General features: G+C 45.6%; 1 protein-coding gene across 1 annotated transcript in view; it reads right to left on the bottom strand.

The window, feature by feature from the left end:
* Nucleotides 1–3,378: 3,378 nt before the first annotated feature.
* LOC144487878 (uncharacterized) overlaps nt 3,379–19,426 on the bottom strand; it is a 91,289-nt gene continuing 75,241 nt past the window's right edge. Inside the window, 3 exon segments of the mRNA XM_078205925.1 lie at nt 3,379–4,175; nt 5,672–5,762; nt 5,828–5,881. Of these exon segments, the coding sequence (XP_078062051.1) occupies nt 3,379–4,175; nt 5,672–5,762; nt 5,828–5,881 (942 nt within the window).

Raw genomic sequence — 19,426 nt, 5'->3', positions numbered from 1 at the left:
ATTGTCGATTGTCAGAAAAAAAACATCTGATTCACAATGTCCTTTAGGGAAGGAAATCTGCCATCCTTAACTGGTCTGGCCCACATGTGATTCCACGAATAATTTAAAAAAACTATGTCTGCATTACCAGCACTCACAATGTACATCTGAATGCCAGATAGCTTGAACCCCCTGTAAACCAATGTTGGAAAGATGCATGGGACATATTTGATGTACATACTAATAGAACATATTATTTGATATAGACACACCCACGGTATTGTGCATCTGCCTTCAATTGAACTTGATAAATTATGCAGGTTTATTGAACAAAATACACACGTTTCTGCACACCTAAGTTAAGACAGGCAACATCTTCTTAGGCAGAGTGTGGAAATGACCTGTGCTTAAGGCAAACTTCACCAAACATCGGGTGAACTTAATTGCCTCAGTTTTCACCTTTGGTGGGATGTTTTTAATGTATGGTCACCCAAAGCATCCGCTGTTTTTACTTTAATGTTACATCCTGTTGTCATACTGCTACTTTGTACCCTTTTGTTGTTCATTTTAATTGTCTTGTGGCACAGCGTACGTGCATTGTTCACACAGGTCATTGCTGTGAAGGAACTTATACAGGTACAGATGGGATTGCTGCGTTGGCTGCTGAATCTCAGGGTGGAATGTATAGAAAGTAAAGAGTTAAGATATTCACCAGTCAACTCAGCATTTATTCATGCTGTGAGAACCTAAAGAAGCAGCTGCGCTACAGTCACAAGCTGACCTTCCAGTGCTGTATTTGTATATTGTTTCCCAAGCCTGGGAATTGACCAAATCTCCTGTCAGGTTGTTTGTGCCGCACTGTAAAACACGGGGGGCGGGGCTTCGACCCGGGTACGTTGGTCTTCACCTTGGACCGGGATCACGAACGTTGCCAGGACCTCTCGAACTCCAGGCCAGCTGTCGTTAGATTAGTCCCCGACAGGCAGAAGGCAGTGAGACTCATTGTTTTAATTTCTCTCGTATTATTTACTCTTTTTGAATAAACCATTATAATAGTTTAGGGATTATAATTCTGGTCTGTCTCTTATTTAACATTCACGTGGATCATTGGTGGCACGGCGGTACAGTGGTTAGCTGCCTCACAGCGCCAGGGACCTGGGTTTGATTCCCAGCTTGGGTCACTTGTCTGTGTTCTCCCCTTGTCTGTGTGGGTTTCCTCCGGGTGCTCCGGTTACCTCCCACAGTCTAAAGGACGTGCTGGTTAGGTGCATTGGCACCTAACCTAACTGGGTCCAGTGCTAAATTCTCCCTCAGTGTACCCGAACAGGCACCAGAGTGTGGCGACTAGGAGATTTTCACAGTGTCTTCATTACAGTGCTCATGTAAACCTACTGTGACACTACCCAGAGGAAACCCATGCAGACATGGGGAGAATGTGCAAACTCCACACAATCACCCAAGGCTGCAATTGAACCCGGGTCCCTGGAGCTGTGAGACAGCAGTGCTAACCACTGTGCCAGCCCATGTTTGTGACCGGGTGTCCCTAGAGAGGGAGCATGTGGTGACTACCAACACAAGATCTTCCGTGGGCACTGCGGGGGCTGGAGTTCTTCATTTCTCACCAGAACCACATCATAGTTTTAAGTTTTTAACTTTTCATTCACGGTTTAGTTTTTGTCCCTTTAAAGGACTCCCCCCCCGAACCCCCCCGCCATTCATTTAATTTGATTGTTTAATTTGATACAAATTCTGATGTTAAAAAGAAGGGCAATTCATTATTGACCCCAAATAACAGAGAATATGGAACTTGGTCCATGGTGAGTGGTTGAGGTGAACAGCATGAATACATTGAAAGGAAAGTTAGATCCACACATGAGGGACACAGTAACAGAAGGATATGCTGATAGGGAGGAGATGCAGTGGGGTAGGTGGAGGCTGATGTGGACCAAATTATTGACAGACCAAAAGAGCTGACTGGCCCGGCCCTGTGCTGGAGACTCAATGGAACAGAGACTAATGTATTTATCTGAGAACTACCTGTAGTGATAGATACAGAATCTATCAATAAATTCAGGCCAGGCTTAAGGTTCATGGTGTTGTAATCTCAGTGAAAACAGTGTGGAGCAGCCCCAGCATCTCGGTTACAATGAATACTCATCTCCTGAAAGTCCTTGTGTGGCCAGTGACAATGTGCGTCTGTGAAAGCTGGACCATCGAGACGAGCGGCACAGTGGTTATCACTGCTGCTTCACAGCTCCAGGGACTTGGGTTCGAATCCCGGCTTGGGTCACTGTCTGTGTGGCGTTTGCACATTCTCCTCGTGTCTGCGTGGGTTTCCTCCGGGTGCTCCGGTTTCCTCCCACAGTCCAAAGATGTGCGGGTTAGGTTGATTGCCCATGCTAAAAATTGCCCCTTAGTGTCCTGGGATGCGTAGGTTAGAGGGATTAGCGGGGGGATATGGGGGTAGGGCCTGGGTGGGATTGTGGTCGGTACAGACTCGATGGGCCGAATGGCCTCTTTCTGTGCTGTAGGGCTTCTAAGATTCTAAGAGTGACGAGGTTCCAATAAAAGTGTTTGAAATGAAAGGACTCAGACGGATATTCCTTGTGTCACGGACGGCAAAGTGGGTGAATGAGTGGGTGCTGGAGAAAGCTGGTGTTCACCGGAACCTGTCTGAGGCTCTCACATCCCGGAAGCTCACCTATTTTGGACAGGTGTTGTGAAAAGGGAGGGAGTGTTTGGAAAAAGAGGTAATGCAAGACAAACACCTGGAAAATGTGTGCAAGGAAGGCCCGAGACGGGTGGATAATATCGGAATGTGGACCGGCCTCTCGATGGGACAGGCAGTGGAGAAAGATTGTCCAGAGCGCGGCCAACCCTCAGAACGAGGACGGATAAAAGACAAGACACCTGTAGTGGGAGGAAAAAGACTATTTACTATCCAGGGTAAAATTAATGTACTCGATAGAAACTAGGAGCAGGCCGTTCAAGTCTGCTCCACCATTCAACATGATCATGGCTGATCCTCGATCTCAATGCCATATTCTCCCCATACCACCTGAAGCCATTAAAATCTAAAAAAAATCTATCTCTTCCTTGAACATATTCAGTGACTGGGATTCCACAGCCTTCTGTGGTGGAGAATTCCACAAGTTCACTCCCCTTTGAAGAATTTTTTCCTCATCTCAGTCTCATCTGACACCTGCTTTTGTGGATCATTTCAGTGGAAATGTGCCCTCGCTCAAAGGGAACCAGCCACTGGAATGAAAATTGAGAGACCGGTCAGTCCAGCAGCAAGAAACCCTCCGAACCTCCCACTTCACCAACTGTCAGAATGAACATGGTTCAGTCCTGGATGTGATTAACAGCAGCAATAACAGCAGAATCCAACCCCTGTCATCACTCGTGAACTCGCTGGTGTCTCAGCAGGTGGGATGGCCGAGTGAACCCCTCCCCACACTGAGAGCAGGTGAATGGCTTCTCCCCAGTGTGAACTCGCTGGTGTCTCAGCAGGTTGGATGATTGAGTGAATCCCTCCCCACAGTCAGAGCAGGTAAATCGTCTCTCCCCATTGTGAACTCGTTGGTGTGTCTGTAGGGTTGATAAATCACTGAATCCCTTCTCACATTCTGAGCAGGTAAATGGCCTCTCCCCAGTGTGAACTCGCTGGTGTCTCCGCAGGGTAGATAAATCACTGAATCCCTTCTCACATTCTGAGCAGGTGAATGGTCTTTCCCCAGTGTGAACTTGCTGGTGTCTCAGCAGATGGGATGACTGAGTGAATCCCTTCCCACAATTGGAGCAGGTGAATGGTTTCTCCCCAGTGTGAACTCTCTGGTGTCTCAGCAGACTGGAGGAATCTCCGAATCCTTTCCCACACACGGAGCAGGTGAACGGCTTCTCTCCCGTGTGAACTCGCTGGTGTGTCAGCAGATGGGATGACTGAGTGAAGCCCTTCCCACAATTGGAACAGGTGAACAGTCTCTCCCCAGTGTGAACTCGCTGGTGTTTCAGCAAAGTAGATAAATCACTGAATCCTTTCCCACACACGGAGCAGGTGAACGGTCTCTCCCCAGTGTGACTGCGTTGATGTGTTTCCAGCACAGACGGGAATCTGAATCCCTTTCCACAATCGCCACATTTCCACGGTTTTCCCATGGTGTGGGTGTCTGCGTCTTGGTGCTTTTCCTGACACTCTGATGGTTAAACAGGCAATGGTTTCCCCGTCCTAATGAGTGACTCTGTCAGAGCTTGGTGTGAAGTTTTGAGATTTCTATTGGCAAATCCTCCCCTTTTAATATCCTGTAAAAGGAGTTTAAAATCTCATCACAGTCAGTACAGCTCAGAAACTGAGAACAGACAATTCAAGTTGCTGTGGAACATTCTTTCCTCACTGGCTTAAAGTGAATAATGAATTTAAAACATTATTGCAAGTCAGCAAATCAATCAAAATGCTCACAAAGGAGTGGAATTTCTCTCCAGATGTACAGAAATCAGAAATCGTAAAATTATGTTTAATTCATACAGAATTTTAAGAACTCATAATCTCTACAGTGCAGAAAGAGGCTCTTCAGCCCATCAAGTCTGCACTGATGACTCAGATGAATGAACATGGTTCAATCCTGGATGTTATTAACAGCAGCAGTAACAGCAGAATCCAACCCCTGTAACCACTTGTGAACTCGCTGGTGTCTGAGCAGGTGGGATGACTGAGTTAATCCCTTCCTACAGACATAACAGGTAAATGGCCTCTCCCCAGTGTGAATTCACTGATGTGTCAGCAGATGACACTAAAATAGGTGGTATTGCAGACAGTGAGGAAGGTTATCAAAAATTGCAGCAGGATCTTGATCAGCTGGGGAAGTGGGCCGAGAAATGGCAAATGGAGTTCAATACAGATAAGTGTGAGGTGTTGCATTTTGGAAAGTCAAATCAGGGTTGGACTTTCACGGTGAATGGCTGGACCTGAGGGAGTATCGAGGAACAGAGAGAACTTGGAGTTCAAGTGCACGGTTCTCTAAAAGTAGAGTCACAGGTAGGTAGGGTAGTGAAAAAGGTTTTTGGCATGCTGGCCTTCATCAGTCAGGGCATTGGGTATAGAAGTTAGGAAGTTATGTTGCAGTTGTACAGGAAGTTGGTGAGGCCGCAGCTGGAATATTGTGTTCGGTTTTGGTTGCCTTGCTATAGGAAAGATGTTATTAAAGTGGAAGGAGTGCAGAAGAGATTTACAAGGATGTTGCCAGGACTCAAGGGACTGAGTTATAGAGAGAGATTGGATACACTAGACTTTTTTCTTTGGAGCGTAGGACACTGAGGGGTGATCTTATCGAGGTGTATAAGATCATGAGAGGCATGGATAGGGTGAACATACTCAGTCTTTTTCCCGGGGTTGGGGAATCAAGAATGAGAGGGCATAGGTTTAAGTTAAGAGGGGAAGAATTAATGGGAACCTGAGGAGCATCTTTTTTACACAGAGGGTGATACATACGTGGAATGGACTGCCACAGGAAGTGGTTGAGGCAGCGACATTGACAACTTTTAAAAGGTATTTGGACAGATACATGGATAGGAAAGGAGGGCTATGGGCCAAATGCAGCCAAATGGGGTCAGCTTGGATGGGCATTTTGATCGGCATGGACCAGTTTGGGCCGAAGGGCCTGTCTCCGTTCCATCGATTCTATGATTGGATGACTGAATCCCTTTGCATACACAATGCAGGTGAACGGCCTCTCCCCAGTGTGAACTTGCTGCTGAATCACACCAGCCCCAGAGCCAAGGAACCTCTCACAGATAACAGAGCACAGCACTAAAAACTCTGAATTGTAGGTGAATGTTCAATAATACTCACCTCTGGAACAATTTCACTCTTTTCAAATTTAAAACCTCCTCCTGGAGCCTGCAGCTGGAAAGATATCAGAAGTACTGGAGTCAGGGAAAAATAGCAGTCATCAAATCTTCCAACTCCCTGTAAAAGGAGGTTACAAGAGTCATTTGTCAACTGTGGTTAGAAATTATGAGATAAACATTTTCCTTGTTTGAGATTGCTGTGTAAATCCTCCCCTTGCAACTCCCTGCTAAAGGAGTTTCCAAAATCCATCAGTCAGTCCAAGATAGAAATTTGTAACATTCTCTCCTATTTCCTTGTGTACAATTATTTAAGATCAATATGCTTACATTGGGAGCAGTTCAGACAAGATTCACTCAGCTGATTCCAGGCATAAATGTGTTTGTTTTATGAAGAAAGTTTGGGCAGGGTGCATCTGTACTCATTAACTTTTAGATAAATGAGAGATGAGCTTACTGAAGCATGTAAGATTATGTTGGTGCTTGACAAGATAAGTCCTGAAAGAATGTTTCTCCAAAACGGGAAATCTAGAACTGCAGGCAATTTAAAAATAAGGCTCTAAGACAGAGATGAGGAGAAATTTCTTCTCTGAGGACCAATAGCCTGTGGAATTCTCTCCCCCAGTGAGCAGTCAAGGCTGGTTCATTGAGTATATTCAAGACTGCTTTCTACACCATTTTCACTCCCACTCATGGGTTAGGGAGGTTGGGGCTGGAGGAAAATACAATGATCAGATGAGACATGAGTTTACTGAATGGTCGAGCTGAATGTGTCAATGTGTACTGAATGTGTACTGAATGTGTCAATGGCCTGCTCCTGCTCCTAATTCTGATGATCCTTTTCTTCTGTTATTCGGATGGCCACACATTCACCCTGCATAACCACCCCCTCTGAAGAGGGTGTACAGTAACCCAGCCCTGTTAGTCAACGAATCAAACATCTTCTCTCCTGGTCACCAGGACCCTGGAGCTCCACCCATTGCAGATGCCAGAATCTGAAACAAAAAGAGAAAATGCTAGAAAATCTCAGCAGGCCTGACAGCATTTGTGGAGAGAATAGAGCCAACGTTTTGAGTCTGGATGTCCTTTCGTCAGAGCTAAGGACAAAGAAAATCAAAAACAAATTGAGGGTGGGGGAGGGGGAGCTGTAAAACGACAAAAAGAATGTAAATTAGGGTAAAGATGACAGAGAGAAGTGCTAAAAGTGTCCATTAAGGGATCATAATGTGTGAATGGCAGAATAGAGGTACAGATGGTTCAGGCAGTTGGCTTGAACGGTGGGGTGGGGGTGGGGGAGGCAAGGAGAGTGGGATTGGAAAAGTGGAAAAATGAAAGAGAGAAAGAAGGATGATAAAAATGGATGAATGAGATGAAAAGAAGAAACAGGATTAAATAAAATAAATGGAAATGGGGTGATGGTGGAGGGGAGTGTTCATGCTCTGAAGTTGTTGAACTCAATGTTCAATCCAGAAGGCTTTAAAGTGCCCAATCGTTCCTCCAGTTTGCGTTGGGGTTCACCAGAACATTGCAAGGATGGACATGTGGACTAGAGCGTAGTGTGGTCTGTTGAAGTGGCAAATACAGTAAGAAGTTTAACAACACCAGGTTAAAGTCCAACAGGTTTATTTGGTAGCAAAAGCCACACAAGCTTTCGGAGCTGCAAGCCCCAGCTCCGAAAGCTTGTGTGGCTTTTGCTACCAAATAAACCTGTTGGACTTTAACCTGGTGTTGTTAAATTTCTTACTGTGTTTACCCCAGTCCAACGCCGGCATCTCCACATCACGAAGTGGCAAATGACAGGAAGGTCTGGGTCCTGCCAGAAGGTGCAACACCTGCCCCTTTACCTCCTCTCTGCTCACCATCCAAGATCCTAAACACCCCTTTCAGGTGAAGCCGTGCCATCTTTATCCTAATTACATTCCCTTTGTCCCATTCCACCCCATAGTATAAATCTTTTCTGATTCTCTTTACCCTTAGCTCTGACAAAGGGTCATCCAGACTGGAAACATTGGCTCCATTCTGATTCTGTCCCCACAGAAGCTGTCAGACCTGTTGAGCTTTTCCAACATTGTCTGGTTTAGCTCCGCCCACTGCCTGCGCATGCGCCCTGCTCCCCGCGGAACAAAGATGGCGACCACGGCACAGGGCCTGATCCCGGATAAAATCCCCGCAGCTGCAAACCCGAGACCCGTCGGGTCTGATTCCGACCTTGCGGCCTACAGCGGGTGTTTGTGAAGCCTCCGCTCCTTCCCCACCCCGGCTCTGCACCGCCCTCCGCCCCATCGACTCTCACCGCTGGAAAAACCGTCTCCCGCACTCGCAGGGCTCCGAGTAAAGTGACACTGCGCCTGCGCATTGGGCGCCTGTGGCGTAAATAGGGCACTTTCACACCCGCAGCGAATGCTGGGTGATAACTGCACCATTGAATTCTCAAACAGTTAATACAAAATAAAATTGTTAACGTTTGAGATAACAAAATATTGTGAATTGGTGATTTGCTGTGCTCTATTTCTGGAAGATCTGCTGTGGATCACACAGAGGTATCAAAGTTTTTACACCGTTTCCCCTCTCACTCATAGAGTCATAGAGGTTTACAGCATGGAAACAGGCCCTTCGGCCCAACTTATCCATGCCGCCCTTTTTTTAAACCCCTAAACTAATCCCAATTGCCCGCATTTGGCCCAGATCCCTCTATACCCATCGTACCCATGTAACTAAATGCTTTTTAAAAGACAAAATTGTACCCACCTCTACGACTACCTCTGGCAGCTTGTTCCAGACACTCACCACCCTGTGTGTGAAAAAATTGCCCCTCTGGACACTTTTGTATCTCTCCCCTCTCACCTTAAACCTATGCTCTCTAGTTTTAGACTCCCCTACCTTTGGGAAAAGATATTGATTATCGAGCTGATCTGTGCCCTTGATTATTTTATAGACCTCTATAAGATCACCCCTCAGCCTCCTACACTCCAGAGAAAAAAATCCCAGTCTATCCAGCCTCTCCTTATAACTCAATCCATCAAGTCCCGGTAGCATCCTAGTAAATCTTTTCTGCACTCTTTCTAGTTTAATAATATCCTTTCTATAATAGGGTGACTAGAATTGCACACAGTATTCCAAGTGTGGCCTTACCAATGTCTTGTACAACTTCAACAAGACGTCCCAACTCCTGTATCCAAACTCCTCTGTTGATGGTGCTGATTCTGGCTGGGTTCAATCGCACAGTCACTGGTTCCTCTCTCTGTCCCTGATACTGAATATTCACTCTTCTATATAATGATACAACACAAATAGAAACCATTTGGCCCATTATGTCTGTGTTGGCTCTCTGGAAGATCTATCCAATTAATTCCACAGCCCTGCTGGCAGAGTCAGAACAATGTATATCTGCTGCAGTAATCTGAGACCTTAATGGAAAAAGTTTTCCAGTCGGATAGTTCTCAGACACAATTGCCCTGTGGAAAGATTGATTATCCAATTCATTGAGCAGATATAAAGTGCCCATTAAGCACACAAAGTGCCTGCCAGAGATTAATTATATATTTCTGCAGACCCCCATATACTGTAGTGATATTATCCTAAAGGGACAAGGGAGTATTCCAGTGTGTTAAGAGTAATTGATTGATGGAATTACAAAGAAAAAGAATTAATGTCCTAAATCTTCAGAATTATTACTTGGCTGGGATGTTTCAGTGTGAAAGAATCCCACATATTAGTCAGGCAAAGAGGTATTGTCCAATGGACCTGTTAAATACAAATCACTGTTAGATTGCACTGGGGTTTATGTGATCTGGTTTTATGAACAAGGTCTATATCAGACTGGAGCTGTGTCTTTGATTCTCCACAACAGTTGTCATATCCTCACTAAATATCCACCACAACCACAACAGTTAGCCCAGAAATCTGAATTTATTGTGATCACAGCCTTCAAACTGTTACTGATACAATCACCAAATATTCTGAAAGCTCCTTTGGTTGTAATTCCCTCACAGAAAACCTACCCCTTTGGGGGAGAAAACACGGCTTCTCCACAGCAGAAAGGAAACCACTCCTCACCACTCCAAACTGAAAGATTGGGGATGTTGCTGGTAAGTGTCCAGGACAATTGCTATTTGTGAGGTGAAGGTAGATCAGCAGCAGGAGTTAGTGAAGGGAGTGATGGTAATAACCAAGCAAACTGAATCACCAGGAAAGCTGCTCTAGAGGAGATTCCATGGGATCCACTCAAAACACAATCGTTGGGACTTGTACGACAGACTCCAGGTAAATGTCTTTTAAAAACTTATCAGGACGCTGACCCAAATGTGACTGTGGGCAAAGAGGGTGGGCACCATAGAAAAAACTTCCCCTCATCACTCACAGCAAGTAAGGACTCACTCATCTGACACAGACTTTTTTTAAAATCACAAGCATGGTTTGAATTTGACTTTAGTCACACCTTAGAAAGGTAGTATAAGATCAAAGCAAGGCATATTTCTTGTTTTTTGACTCCTCAATATTATACAAGATGATCATACTATCAGCAGCTGAGGATGCGTCAGAATGTCCATCAGCACCTGAAGCTGTGCCTCATCTGTATCTAAACTAATCAGATCCTGCAAAATGCATTGTCCTAATGAACACATCCCATATTATTGATCTTCCCTGGGAAACACTGCAGCTTGATTATACCAGCTCACTCTCCACACTAAAAGGAGGAGACTGGTATATCCTGCTAATTACAGGTATATTTAGCTGGTGGGTTGAAGCTTTCCCTGTTTGTAAAAATGATGCAGACACTACAGCTAAAATCCTGTGGGAACAGATCTTTACCAGATGAGGTTTCCTGAAATGGATGGAGAGTGATAATGCTTCCTCAGCAGAAATAATGTAAAAGCTCTGTAGTCTTTGGAAAAGAAAAAATCCAGAAAAATATATATTTTTAAAAAAGTTGATGAATTTCATATTTATCCAGAAGTAAAGCCCAGTCAAGATAGGATGGTTATTATTGTCAGAAGCAAAACCTGACTCGCAGAATGAACATTGTTCAGTCCAATTGGGTGGCCCTGTGGCACAGTGGTTAACACTGCTGGCTCATAGTGTCAGGGACTCGGGTTTGATCCACAGCTTTTGTCACTGTCTTTGTGGAGTCTGCACGTTCTCCCCATGTCAGTGTGGGTTTCCTCTGGATGCTCTGGTTTCCTCCCACAGTCCAAAAGACATGCTGGTCAGGTACATTGGCCATACTAAATTCCCCCTCAGTGTACCCGAACAAGCGCCAGAGTGTGGTGACTAGGGGATTTTCACAGTATCTTTATTGCAGTGTTAATGTAAGGCTACTTGTGACACTAACAAATAAACTTTAAACTTTTTTAAAAAACAGCAGTAATGACAGCAGAAGCCAACCTCTACAGTCACCTGTGAAGTCACTGGTGTCTAACCAGGTTCATAGAAATCATAGAAACCCTACAGTACAGAAAGAGGCCATTCGGCCCATCGAGTTTACACCGACCACAATCCCACCCAGGCCCTACCCCCATGTCCCTACATATTTACCCGCTTATCCCTCTAACCTACCTATCTCAAGACACTAAGGGGCAATTTTAGCATAGCCCATCAACCTAACCCGCACATCTTTGGACTGTGGGAGGAAGCCGGAGCACCCGGAGGAAACCCACGCAGACACGAGGAGAATGTGCAAACTCCACACAGACAGCGACCCAAGCCGGGAATCGAACCCAGGTCCCTGGAGCTATGAAGCAGCAGTGCTAACCACTGTGCTACCATGCCACCCAGGTTGGATGACTGAATGAAGCCTTTCCCACACCCAAAGCTGATAAAAACTACTCCCCTCTGTGGACTAATTGGTGTCTCAACAGGTTGGAAGAAAGGGAAAGTCCTTTTGCATCCATGGATCAGGTGAATGATATCTCCCTCATGTGAATGAGTTGGTGATGCACATTTCATGTCTGCTTTTAAAGGTTTTCACACATTCGGAACATGTAAACACTCCTTTCAGTGTGAGCAAGGTAATGGTCAATGAGACACGGTGACTGAGCAAATCCCTTCCAGCACAAATGTTCGGGTTTGGAATGCACTGCCTAGATTGGGTGGAAGCAAGTTCAACTGAGGCACTCAGGAGGGACTTAGACTGTTATCAGAAAAGGAACAATGTGCAGGGTTTGATTTGATTTGATTTATTGTCACATGTATTCATAGACAGTGAAAAGTATTGTTTCTTGCGTGCTGTGAAGGAAGGGATTCAGTCAGTTTTCCAGCCTGTGGACACACCAGCGAGTTCACACTGGGGAGAGGCCGTTCACCTGCTCTCAGTGTGGGAAGGGATTCAGAGCTTCATCCAGCCTGCGGACACACCAGCGAGTTCACACTGGGGAGAGGCCGTTCACCTGCTCTCTGTGTGGAAAGGAATTCACTCGGTCCTCCCACCTGTGGAGACACCAGCGAGTTCACACTGGGGAGAGGCCCTTCACCTGCTCTCAGTGTGGGAAGGGATTCATTCAGTCATCCCACCTGCGGAGGCACCAGCGAGTTCACACTGGGGAGAGGCCATTCACCTACTCTGTGTAGGAAGCGGTTCAGTGATTCATCCAGCCAGCAGAAACACCAACAAGTTTCTTTTTCCGCTGAGGCGAGGGGAGAAAAAAACCAGAGGGCATGGGTTAAGGGTGAAAGGAGAAAAGTTTAGAGGGAATATTAGGGGGGGCTTCTTCACGCAGAGAGTGGTGGGAGTGTGGAATGAGCTGCCGGATAAAGTGGTAAATGCAGGGTCACTTTGAACATTTAAGAAAAATTTGGACGGGTTCATGGATGAGAGAGGTGTGGAGGGATATGGTCCAAGTGCAGGTCAGTGGGACGTGTCTGCCTGCAGACACACCAGGGAGTTCACACTGGGGAGAGACCGTTCAGCTGCTCTGTGTGTGAAAAGAGATTCAGTCTTTCATCTCAGCTGTTGGTACACCAGCGAGTTCACGAGTGATTCCAGGGGTCGATTCTGCTGTTATTGTTTCTGCTCTCAATTATATTGGTCAATGGGAACTGGCCGGTCTCATGACTTTGCCTCCAATGGCAGATGCTCTTTGAGTCTTGTTGCGAATACCTGGTTTCAAATTTCACAAGGATCACAGAGTGACCGGGTGTGAGGAAGTTCAGAGATATTTAGTCAGCATTTCTGTTTGAAACCTCCCAAATGTCCATCCAATTTCCTTTATAATTGTTTATTGTCTCCACTTCCTCCACCCTCGTAGGCAGCGAGTTCCAGGTCATTACCATTCACTGCATCAAAATATTCTTCCTCACATGGGCAGCACGGTAGCTCAGTGGTTAGCACTGCTGCTTCACAGCTCCAGGGACCTGGGTTCGATTCCTGGCTTGGGTCACAGTCTGTGTGGAGTTTGCACATTCTCCTCGTGTCTGCGTGGGTTTCTTCCAGGTGCTCTGGTTTCCTCCCACAGTCCAAAGATGTGCGGGTTAGGTTGATTGGGCATGCTAAAAATTGCACCTTAGAGTCCTGAGATGCGTAGGTTAGAGGGTTAGCGGGTAAATGTGTAGGGATATGGGGGTAGGGCCTGGGTGGGATTGTGGTCGGTGCAGACTCGATGGGCCGAATGGCCTCTTTCTGCACTGTAGGGTTTCTCTGATTCTGTGATCCCACCCAAAACTTTAAATTTGCTTGTCATCCTTGTCCCATCAGCTAATAGGAACAGATTTTCTTTGTCCACCTTATCTAAACCTGTCAGAATCTTGTCCACCTCTATCAAATCTCCCCTCAACCTCCGTTGCTCCAAGGGGAACAACCCCAGCCTGACATTGACAAAGATCAATCCAACAGAATATGTTACTGTCTGAAATCAAATGGGAATGTTTAATTTCTGTTTTAAAGATACTGTGAATATATTGTCCTGGACAATAACGGAATTGGAATAACTAACCTTGGGTGTGGTTGAATGGAATATATCGATCTGGAACCCACTTACATTCTAATGAAAGTCTGGAAGGTGTAGCTGGAAGTCCCTCCCTAACAGCACTTTGGGTCACCTATACCTCAGGCATTGGAACAGTTCAGGAAGGCAGTGTTGGGGTTGACCATGGCCGAGGCAGCTACATATAGCCACATATTCTGTTATAATTGATGGACTGTAGTTTGAATGTGAGGCATTATGGGACTGGACTATGGAGTCATAGAGGTTTACAGCATGGAAATAGGCCCATCAGCCCAAATTGTCCATGCTGCCCTTTTTTTAAAACCTCTTAGCTGATCCCAATTGCCCGCATTTGGCCCTATCCCTCTATACCCATCTTATCCATGTAACTATCTAAATGCTTTTTAAAAGACAAAATTGTACCCGCCTCTACTACTACCTCTGACAGCTTGTTCCAGATACTCATCACCCTCTTGTGAAAAAATTGCCCCTTTCGACACTTTTGTATCTCTCCCCTCTCACCTTAAACCTATGCCTTCTCGTTTTAGACTCCCCTACTTTTGGGAAAAGATATTGACCATCTACCTTATCTATGCCCCTCATTATTTTATAGACCTCTATAAGGTCACCCCTCAGCCTGCTACGCTCCAGAGAAAAAAGTCCCAGTCTATCCAGCCTCTCCTTATAACTCAAACCATCCTAGTAAATCTTTTCTGCACTATTTCGAGTTTAATAATACCCTTTCTATAATAGGATGACCAGAACTGCACACACTATTCCAAGTGTGGCCTTACCAATGTCTTGTACAACTTCAACAAGACGTCCCAACTCCTGTATTCAATGTTCTGACCGATGAAACCAAGCATGCCGAATGCCTTCTTCACCATTCTGTCCACCTGTGACTCCACTTTCAAGGAGCTATGAATGTGTACCCCTCGATCTCTTTGTTCTGTAACTCCCCAACACCCTACCATTAACTGAGTAAGTCCTGCCCTGGCTCAATCTACCAAATTGCATCACCTCGCATTTGTCTAAATTAAACTCCATCTGCCATTCGTCAGCCCACTGGTCCAATTGATCAAGATCCCGTTGCAATCGGAGATAACTTTCTTCACTGTCCTCTATGCCACCAATCTTGGTGTCATCTGCAAACTTTCTAACCATGCCTCCAATATTCTCATCCAAATCATTAATATAAATGACAAATAACAGTGGACCCAGTACTGATCCCTGAGGCACACTGCTGGTCACAGTCCTCCAGTTTGAAAAACAACCCTCCACAACCATCCTCTGGCTTCTGTCAAGAAGCCAATTTTGTATCCATTTAGATACCTCACCCTGGATCCCATGAGATTTTAGCCTTATGCAACAACCTACCATGCGGTACTTTCTCAGAGATCTTGCTAAAGTTCATGTCGACAACATCAACTGCACTGCCCTCATCTATCTTCTTGGTTACCCCTTCAAAAAACTCAATCAAATTTGACCACAGCTCAGTTTCTGCAATCATGGACCATTAAAGCTGCTTAGCAGTGCCCTGACAGAGGACCTGGTGAGAATATTTCCTCATTGAGTTAGAATTAAACTTATTCCAGGACTGGCTGGTGTTCAGTGGCTGAGATACCCGAATCTGTGAAAAGGGGGTCCGACCAATCAACAAACAGTGGTAGGTAGTTGATTAAGAAGTTAAGAAGCGTTCTCAGACATTGTTTCAATTATTTGATCATAAATTTGTGATGAGAACTGTGAGGGACTATGACCCGATAGTCACTGAAGTGACGGTATACTCCAAGTAGCACTGGACTGAAAAGCGAGAGTAGATTCTAATGAATGGTTATAATCCTACCCTAGCATGGCCAGTGAAAAATCAGAGCTCGAGTGATCAAGAATAATAATGTGATAAGGTGCGAAGGAATAAAATCTCACCGTGTAAAAATCAATTTGGAATGACATTTGTATCACATAGGAGTCAATGAATGGAATACATTGGGTATTGCAGATCCCCTAGCCTGGCCTGATTGAACACATGAATGGGCTATTGAAACAACAAATCAAGCTTTTAACCAGTGATCACACACTCAAGAGTGGCACAGGCCTTACATAATTTGAATAGGCCATAAAAAGGAGGGGTAACACGGTGACACAGTGGTTAGCACTGCAGCCTCTCAGCACCAGGGACCTGGATTTGACTCCTGGCTTGTGTCACCGTCTGTATGGAGTTTGCACATTCTCCCCGTGTCTGCGTGGGTTTCATCCAAGTGCTCCGGTTTCCTTCCACGCTCCAAAGATGTGGGTTAGGTTGATTGGCCATGATAAATTGCCCTTTAGTGTCAGGGTGTTATAGGGCAAATAAGTATGGTTATGGGGGTAGGGCCTGGGTGGGATTGTGGTCGGTGCAGATTCGATGGGCCGAATGGCCTCCTTCTGCACTGTAGGGATTCTATGAAACCCCGTGAGTCAGATGATAAAACAACCTGTCCCTTCAATTCTTCCTCCAGACAGGGAATATGACACACCTGTATGTAAGGGTGGCAAGGTGTGGGTACATATCTCAAACCAAACCCCACAGAAAAGGGGAGATAATTGCTGCTGGACATGCTTGGCTTGTACCTCCTAAGCTGCGTTCACTCCCTATGCATGGGGGATGGAAGGCATCCAGTAAAATATGCACTCAAAACAAATGTACTTGTGCAGAAGGACAGAAATATTTTTTGTATAACATCACTGTCCAGGCACCCGTGCTCAGTGCGGCGGATTGTAGCCAATGGCCTTTTGTGATGGTATGTCCTCTACATAACTCCTCATACATGAAGCTTGTACCTTACAGCTGAGTCATGGCCAATGTCAATAGGAATTATCGCCAGTTAATGATACTATTATGCATGAATTTGGACAAGTTTGGTGGGGAGGCGATGGCCTCGTGGTATTATCGCTAGATTACTAATTCAGAACTCAGCTAATGTTCTGGGGACCCAGGTTCAAATCCCACCACAGCAGGTAGTGAAATTTAATGAAAAAGATCTGGAAATAAGAATCTACTGATGACCATGAAACCATTGTCGATTGTCAGAAAAAAACCCATCTGATTCACAATATCCTTTCGGGAAGGAAATCTGCCATCCTTAACTGGTCTGGCCCACATGTGACTCCACGAATAATTTAAAAAAACTATGTCTGCATTACCAGCACTCTCAATGTACATCTGAATGCCAGATAGCTTGAACCCCCTGTAAACCAATGTTGGAGAGATGCATGGGACATATTTGATGTACATACTAATAGAACATATTATTTGATATAGACACACCCACGGTATTGTGCATCTGCCTTCAATTGAAGTTAATAAATTATGCAGGTTTATTGAACAAAATACACACGTTTCTGCACACCGAAGTCAAAACAGGCAACATCTTCTCAGGCAGAGTGTGGAAATGACCTGTGCTTAAGGCAAACTTCACCAAACATCGGATGAACTTAATTGCCTCAGTTTTCACCTTTGGTGGGATGTTTTTAATGTATGGTCACCCAAAGCATCTGCTGTTTTTACTTTAATGTTACATCCTGTTGTCATACTGCTACTTTGTACCCTTTTGTTGTTCATTTTAATTGTCTTGTGGCACAGAGTGCGTGCATTGTTCACACAGGTCATTGTTGTGAAGGAACTTATACAGGTACAGATGGGATTGCTGCGTTGGCTGCTGAATCTCAGGGTGGAATGTATAGAAAGTAAAGAGTTAAGATATTCACCAGTCAACTCAGCATTTATTCATGCTGTGAGAACCTAAAGAAGCAGCTGCGCAACAGAAACAAGCTGACCTTCCAGTGCTGTGTTTGTATATTGTTTCCCAAGCCTGGGAATTGACCAAATCTCCTTTCAGGTTGTTTGTGCCGCACTGTAAAACACGGGGGGCGGGGCTTCGACCCGGGTACGTTGGTCTTCACCTTGGACCGGGATCACGAACGGTGCCGGGACCTCTCGAGCTCCAGACCAGCTGTCGTTAGAAGGGTCTCCGACAGGCAGAAGGCAGTGAGACTCATTGTTTTAATTTCTCTCGTATTATTTACTCTTTTTGAATAAACCATTATAATAGTTGAGAGATCATAATTCTGGTCTGTCTCTTATTTAACATTCACCTGGATCATTGGTGGCACGGTGGCACAGCAGTTAGCTGCCTCACAGCGCCAGGGACCTGAGTTTGATTCCCAGCTTGGGTCACAGTCTAGGTTCTCCCCGTGTCTGTGTGGGTTTCCTCCGGGTGCTCCGGTTACCTCCCACAGTCTGAAAGACGTGCTGGTTCGGTGCATTGGCTATGCCAAATTCTCCCTCAGTGTCACCGAACAGGTGCAGGAGCGTGGCGACTCGGGGATTTTCACAGTGACTTCATTGCAGTGTTAATGTAAACCTACTTGTGACACTAACCGGAGGAAGCCCATGCAGACATGGGGAGAACATGCAAACTCCATCCAGACAATCACCCAAGGCTGGAATTGAACTCGGCTCCCTGGAGCTGTGAGACAGCAGTGCGAACCACCATGTCAGCCCATGTTTGCGACCAGGTGTCCCTGGAAAGGAAGCATGTGGTGACGACCAACACAAGGTCTTCAGTGGGCACTGTGGGGGCTGGAGAGCTTCATTCCTCCCCAGAACCACATCATAGTTTTACGTTTGTAACTTTTCATTCAGGGTTTAGTTTGTGGCTGTCCCTTTAAAGGATTCTCCCCCCCCCCCACCCCCCACCCCTCCCCTCCCCCACCCCCCCTCCCCCCACTCCCCACCTTCCCATTCATTTAATTTGATTGTTTAATTTGATCTAAATTTCGATGTTAAAGAGTACAGAAGGGGAATTCATTATTGACCCCAAATCACAGAGAATATGGAACTTGGTCCATGGTGAGTGGTTGAGGTGAACAGCATGAATACATTGAAAGGAAAGTTAGATCCACACATGAGGGACACAGTAACAGAAGGATATGCTGATCGGGAGGAGATGCAGTGGGGGAGGTGGAGGCTGATGTGGAGCAAATTACTGACAGGCCGATTGAGCCGGCTGGCCCGGCCCTGTGCTGGAAACTCAATGGAACAGAGACTCATGTATTTATCTGAGATCTGACTGCAGGATCGATCAAACAAACTCAGACCAGTCTTAAGGATCATGGTGTTGTGATCTCAGTGAAAACAGTGTGGAGCAGACACAGCATCTCGGTTACAATGAATATTCACCTTCTGAAAGCCCTTGTGTGGCCGGTCACAATGTGCGTCTGTGAAAGCTGGACCATCAATAAGAGTGACGAGGCTCCAATAAAAGTGTTTGAAATGAAAGGACTCGGACGGATATTCCGTGTGTCACGAACGGCAAAGTGGATGAATGAGTGGGTGCTGGAGAAAGCTGGTGTTCACCAGAACCTGTCTGAGGCTCTCACATCCCGGAAGCTCACTTACTTTGGACATAAGAACATAAGAAATAGGAGCAGGAGTCGGCCATCTAGCCCCTGGAGCCTGCCCCGCCATTCAATAAGATCATGGCTGATCTGAAGTGAATCAGTTCCACTTACCCGCCTGCTCCCCATAACCCTTAATTCCCTTATTGATCAGGAATCCATCTACCTGTGACTTAAACATATTTAACGAGGTAACCGCCACTGCTTCAGTGGGCAGAGAATTCCAGAGATTCACTACCCTCTGA

This window comes from Mustelus asterias, unplaced genomic scaffold, assembly GCF_964213995.1.
Source record: "Mustelus asterias unplaced genomic scaffold, sMusAst1.hap1.1 HAP1_SCAFFOLD_1093, whole genome shotgun sequence".
NCBI lineage: Eukaryota > Metazoa > Chordata > Chondrichthyes > Carcharhiniformes > Triakidae > Mustelus > Mustelus asterias.
Note: the sequence above shows the minus strand (reverse complement) of the source record. Positions and strands in the feature narration are given on the sequence as shown.